Raw genomic sequence first — 6,312 nt, forward strand, 5'->3', positions numbered from 1 at the left:
CTGACATAAAATGAATGTCTTCAGCGTGTGGGGCATTTTCAGGACAAGGCAGCGAGAAGGGAAGAGGGATGGCCATACAACAAGGCACTCCTGAATTACAAAGGGGAGTGGAGACCCAGGCAAGTGCCATGTGAAGCACAGCTGGATATACAACAGTACTCGAGAATAGCTTTGAAATAGGAATCCAACTTGGATTGGTTTCTAGCCGATTTCCTTTTGGGGCTCTTCTATGGCGGCGGTGGTAAAGTTAGTCTATTGTAGCAAAAACAGAGCCTTGGGGCCTTTGGAGACTTAGGGATTTGCGGTGTAGAAAGCTACCCATGCCATTTCAAATTATCCAGTTGTTCTTCTCTTACACCAGGGGTCTCCAGCCTTGGCCACTTTGAAGACTTGTGGACTTGCAACTCCCAGAATTCTGGGAGTTGGAAGTCCACGAGTCTTAAAGCGGCCAAGGGTGAGGACCCCTGCTCTCTACACGGCGCCCACGGCAGCATCTTTCCAGGTGTCGCGAAGCTTTTCCTAGCATAGCCTAAAGTTGTTGCTGGAGATTGAACCTGGGGTCTTTCTCGTGGGGATCACGTGCAGTTAAAAAGTACCCGACGCACCTGATTGATGCATTCACTTCGGTGATTATTCTCCATGTAGCGTGATTTCAAAACCAAGCGATCGAGCTGAAAGTTTCTGGATATTTTCTGTTTGACAGGTTCATTTGCACGGGTTTCATGGATGAGGCCGGCCTCTCAGAACCTCGCTTTCTCCCCCAACACACACACACACACACACACACAAGCATTTTTTCCTTTTTTGTATTGTTTTGCTTGGCTGACCCTATGTGTCTGTACCCATAGGTACCAACAACGCTCGCCTGGCTGCGATGCTGAGACAGCTGGCACAATATCACGCTAAGGATCCCAATAACCTTTTCATGGTCCGATTAGCTCAGGTAATGGAGCAGTCCAACCTCTGCCCGGGGCATTGTTAAGCTCAGATGAAATGAGTATATTTACTATTAGGCTGTGCCGAATATTCAGTATTCATCGGTAGCGCTAAGCACAGCCTAACTTAACCACTCGCCGTACCCCGAGAGACTTACCCTTGGCTCGTGCCTGAGACCGACCGCACCGCAGACCACCTGCTAGCAGTGTTTGGTAAATCTTCCTCTTCTCCAGCTGATAAAGTTTAGGCTTCGTTTTTAATTTAGCGTACTTCAGGCTGGCGATGAAAAAAAAACAAGGAGCTCTGTGCTTATGTCCTCTTGTAAAGTTTTTTCCTCCGGAGACCTTGCAAGGGATCACGCTGAGTTTTATAGTCCCGGTTAACAGATCTCTGGATGGGAGATGAATAGAGATGGGGAAGAATCAGAAGACCCTGAGGCAGCAAGAGGATTTCACTCTTGGCTTGTCCTGGGGAAGGGGGTGATGTTACAATCTCTTCGCTCCCTTCTTTGTTGAGAAGAGGAGCTGGGGAACCTGATGGGGCAGAAGGCTACTTGGTTGGAGCCCTGGCGGCGCAGTGGTTAAACCGAAGTATTGCAGGCAAACTCTGCCCGCTGCCAGGAGTTCGATCCTGACCGGCAGTTCTAGGTTGACTCAGCCTTTCACCCGTCCGAGGTCGGTAAAATGAGGATTGAGATTGTTGGGGGCAATATGCAAACTAAGGCAAGTAATGCTGACATTGTAAATTGCTCAGAGAGTGCTGTATATAAGTGGTATATAAGTCTGTGCTATTGCTATTGTATCCTCTGAATACCTCCTGGCCTGAATCCATCCTTCCTTCCTTCCTTCCTTCCTTCCTTCCCACTGAGCCTTGGTGGAGCAGTGGGCTAATGCCTCCTTAAGTAACACCAGCTGCCTGCAATTAGTGCAGGTTCGAGTCCCACCAGGCTCAAGGTTGACTCAGCCTTCCATCCTTCCGAGGTAGGTAAAATGAGGACCCAGATTGTTGGGGGCAATAAGCTGACTTTGTAAAAATGCCGCTTGGGGCCCCCGAAAGCCCTAATAAGCAGGCATATACATAGAATGAAGGCTACTGCTAAGCTTGTAAGCCGCCCTGAGTCTTCGGAGAAGGGCGGGATATAAATGGAATTAAAATATAATAAAAAAATAAAATTCAAAATTCCCTCTATTCACCATTAATTGGTGCAGTATAGTACTTAACGACTGACAACTGTGGAAGGAAACTGAGAAGCTGAGTCCTCATTATGAGCGGGGAGCAACTGGCAAAGATTTCCCCCCCTCACCCCGATTCTTACAGTAAGCCTCTTGGTCTGTTCGGTGCCTGTGGAGTTAGTGTTGACAAGCGATTGCCTGAGTCACGTTCGGGAGGATGTTTTACCAACCTCTACTTTTTATTTTTGCTGTGCAGGGTCTGACCCACCTTGGCAAAGGAACACTTACTCTCTGCCCTTACCACAGCGACCGGCAGCTCATGAGCCAGGTGGCTGTGGCTGGCCTCTTGACCGTGCTGGTGTCTTTCCTGGATGTGCGTAACAGTAAGTGTCTTCTTGGATTCTCTGGAGACTAGCCGGTCAAAGCAGGCACCGTTGTTTAAAGATTCTCCCTCCCATAATGGGGTAGGGGAGAGAAGCTTAGGTGAAAAAAGGGCTTGGGGTCCCATATTTATAATCGTAGTTGCAGAATAATAATAATAATTAATAATAATAATAATAATAATAATAATAATAATAATAATAATAATAATAATAATAATAATAATAAATAAAGTTGAAAGGGACCTTGGAGGTCATCTAGTCCAACCCCCTGCTCAGGCAGGAAACCTTATACCATTTCAGGCAAATGGCTGTCCAGTCTCTTCTTAAAAACCTCCAGTGTTGGAGCATTCACAGCTTCTGGAGGCAGGTTGTTCCACTGGTTAATTGTTCTAACTGTCAGGAAGTTTCTCCTTAGTTCTAGGTTGCTTCTCTCCTTGACTAGTTTCCATCCGTTGCTTCTTGTCCTGCCTTCAGGTGTTTTGGAGAACAGCTTGACTCCTTCTTCTTTGTGGCAGCCCCTGAGATATTGGAAGACTGCTATCATGTCACCCCTCACCCTTCTCTTCATTAAACTAGACATACCCAATTCCAGCAACCGTTCCCAGTGATCCGCTGATGCCGCTACCAGCCGAGGGGCAACTTGCTGCCAGTCCTGGAAACACCTTTTCTCTAGTTCTGTCAAGGTAGAAGGTTGCCTTGCTTAACTGAACCTGCCACTTGGGGAGGATGTCAGATTAAGGATGGTACAATGAGAGGAGCAGCCATTTTAGCACCTTTCGGTCTCCTCCTATCCCTGCCCCTGAAACACATCCTGTGTTGGTTGTCTGTTTGTTGTTTTTTGTGTTTTTTTTTAAATAGCCAGGTAAGAATCCTAGTTGCGATCTCAGAGGGCCCTGTTATTATTAGTTGATCTAAGCCAGGTGTCAACGCCGCTAACATCGGATGTTCTTTAGTTTGACAACATTGGAGATGCTGCCATTTTCCTTCTTATGTTTTACTCTTAAGAGTTAGAATTAGATGATAATGGGTGGGGACGGAGGAGGAATATGCATGGGAGTTTAGTTCGGCATAACCATACTGTAACTAGTGTGAGAACCAAGGTTTTTGAAAGAAGAGATGATAAGAAATGGCGGGTTGGAGAACTGGAGGGAAAGCCAGCATTTCCAGCTAATTAGGGAATGTGATTTCTGATTCTTAATGAGAGGAGGGAATTGTGCTTTGATACTACGTGCTCAGGGGAGGGGAAATTCAGATTTTGGCTTCGCCTGTGTACGTGCCGATGCCCTACTCCTCGAATAAAGATTCTTGCAAGGTAAGCAATGCCTCGAAGTTCTTCGAAGAGTTTCACCTGTTGGAACCGTGACACCAGAGGTCTTCAAACTTGGTTGCTTTAAGACTTGTGGACTTCAATTCCCAGAATTCCTCAGCCAGCCATGCTGAGTTGAAGTCCACAACTCTTAAAGCGGCCAGGTTTTTGGAGACCCCTGATCTAATCAGTCCCTTATATTAAGATGACTCTTTTTGTACATTTGAGTCATGTCCTGTTTTACCATTTGGGCTCGGTAAGAAACACTTGGTTACAGCCACGTCACTTTGCGCCAGATGGGGAGAGCACTCCTTGGCAAAATACAAAGCAACGGAGAGATCACTTCTTTTGCTTGTATGTCCCTTCCCGGGGACTGTATGTAGCTGACTCCATCTGTGTTTATGGCATAGGATCTAAGTGAGATGTGAGGCATCTTTCAGTGATATTTATTTATTGCATTTATATCCCTTTTTTCCCCCTGGGAGCCCAGAGTAGCTTTCAGAGTAGATCATCCCTAACTTAACCTCCACAAGAGCAATTTTGTGAGGTGGACTGGCTTCAGGCAAAATAATTAACCAAAAGGCACCCAAGTAAAGTCTGGACTTGAAACTGTCGTTCACAAGAAGCGTGTTACTCTACTGTCACATGAACAGAACAGCAACAGAGATGATTGGGGGACTGGAGGCTAAAACATAGGGAACGGTTGCTGGAATTGGGTATGTGTAGTTTAACGAAGAGAAGGGTGAGGGGTGACATGATAGCAGTGTTCCAATATCTCAGGGGCTGCCCCAAAGAAGAGGGAGTCAAGCTATTCTCCAAAGCACCTGAAAGCAGGACAAGAAGCAACGGATGGAAACTAGTCAAGGAGAGAAGCAACCTAGAACTAAGGAGAAACTTCCTGACAGTTAGGACAATTAACCAGTGGAACAACCTGCCTCCAGAAGCTGTGAATGCTCCAACAGTGGAAGTTTTTAAGAAGAGACTGGACAGCCATTTGTCTGACATGGTATAGGATTTCCTGCCTGAGCAGGGGGTTGGACTAAATCAGAGGCCCGCAACCTTTTGGTCACCAGGGACTGGTTCCATGGAGAGAGGTTTTTCTGCGGACCAGAAAGTGTGGTTTTCTGGGCTGCCTGCATCCCACGGATAGGGCTTTGCTTGTTTGTGCAGGCCAGTTGCTGGCATGCTGCGGCCTGGTACCGGTCCACGGATCAGGGGATTGGGACCCCTGGACTAGATGACTTCCAAGGTCCCTTCCATCATCATATCATCTGTTGTTGTTGTTGTTGTTATTACTATTAGGTCCATTTTGGTCCAGCCTCCTCACGCTTTGTCCCTTGTCTTCCTTTCTCTTCTAGTCATCCTTGGGAAGTCCCACTACGTGCTCTACGGCCTCGTGGCTGCCATGCAACCACGCATGCTTGTGACTTTTGATGAGGAGTTGCGTCCACTGCCAGTATCCGTAAGAGTGGGGCAGGTAAGTGGTCTCAAAAAGCGCAACCTGCCAGGGATGGTCCGAGTGGAGAGGGTCCCGAGGATATTTGGGGACCCTGGACCACTTGCGTATTTTGTGCCTGTTGCGGGGACCTGGGGTTTGGACTGGACGATGGTTGTCTGGATGTTTTGCCACCACTAACCGCCTGGCCCCATCCCGCAGGCAGTGGATGTGGTGGGCCAAGCTGGGAAGCCAAAGACGATTACCGGCTTCCAGACCCACACTACCCCGGTGCTGCTGGCACACGGCGAGCGGGCGGAGCTGGCCACCGAAGAGCACATCCCTGTCACACCTATCCTGGAAGGTTTTGTAATCCTGCGCAAGAATCCCAACTACGATGTCTGAATTGCCTGGGGGTTGGGACGCGGGTTGGGAGCTGTTCTCTCTCTCTCTTTTTTTGTTTTGTTACAAAAAGCGTTTGTCGGAGGAAAATAAATTTGTCTTCAGAGAAAGACTGGCTTCTTCTTGTTTAAGGGTGAAAATAGGATGCGAGCTCTTTTATTTTGGCAGCAGGGGTTGGGAGGGTAAAGCTTGAAGGAGTCAGGCCTTAAACCCCTCAGCCGGAGTTGTCTGTGGGCATCCTTGAGGCTTGGTAGTACCTGTAGCTTGAAATGACCATCCAGCTGTAAAATGAATGTGGGGTGTTTTGTTTTTTTTAGCTTCGTTTGATTGGACACTAAGCTGCTCAGAGTTGCCTTGAAATGTAAGATGGGTAGCAAATAAATGGAATAATAAGAAAAGGCAGCTTTGGAACAGTTGACATCCTGCTTGCAACACCCATCGTATACCCACATCTGCCTATCTTGGGAAGGACAAAAATGGTGGACAAAAACGCCGAATCCAGTCTGAACAATCTGGCTGACTGTGCGACGAACCAAAATAATAAAAGACTAACCTTCTGAGATACGGCCAGATTTCAGATTTCTGAGGCACTACTGAGAAGGCCCTTTTTGGGGGGCCCGACCAAATGTAAATCCCATATAGATGGGACGCACAACGCACCCTGCCTTCCTGTCGTAG

At 47.5% G+C, this 6,312-nt stretch overlaps 1 protein-coding gene across 1 annotated transcript in view; it reads left to right on the forward strand.

Annotated features, from left to right (window-relative positions):
* PSMD2 (proteasome 26S subunit ubiquitin receptor, non-ATPase 2) overlaps nucleotides 1-5,744 on the forward strand; it is a 37,482-nt gene extending 31,738 nt beyond the window's left edge. The window contains exons 18-21 of the mRNA XM_083363907.1: nucleotides 849-943; nucleotides 2,365-2,491; nucleotides 5,156-5,274; nucleotides 5,455-5,744. Coding sequence (XP_083220033.1) covers nucleotides 849-943; nucleotides 2,365-2,491; nucleotides 5,156-5,274; nucleotides 5,455-5,637 — 524 coding nt within the window. The 3' untranslated portion in view covers nucleotides 5,638-5,744. The remainder of the gene's footprint in view (nucleotides 1-848; nucleotides 944-2,364; nucleotides 2,492-5,155; nucleotides 5,275-5,454) is intronic.
* The last annotated feature ends 568 nt before the right edge of the window (nucleotides 5,745-6,312 follow it).

This window comes from Vipera ursinii, assembly GCF_947247035.1.
Source record: "Vipera ursinii genome assembly, chromosome: 5".
Classification (NCBI taxonomy): Eukaryota; Metazoa; Chordata; class Lepidosauria; order Squamata; family Viperidae; genus Vipera; species Vipera ursinii.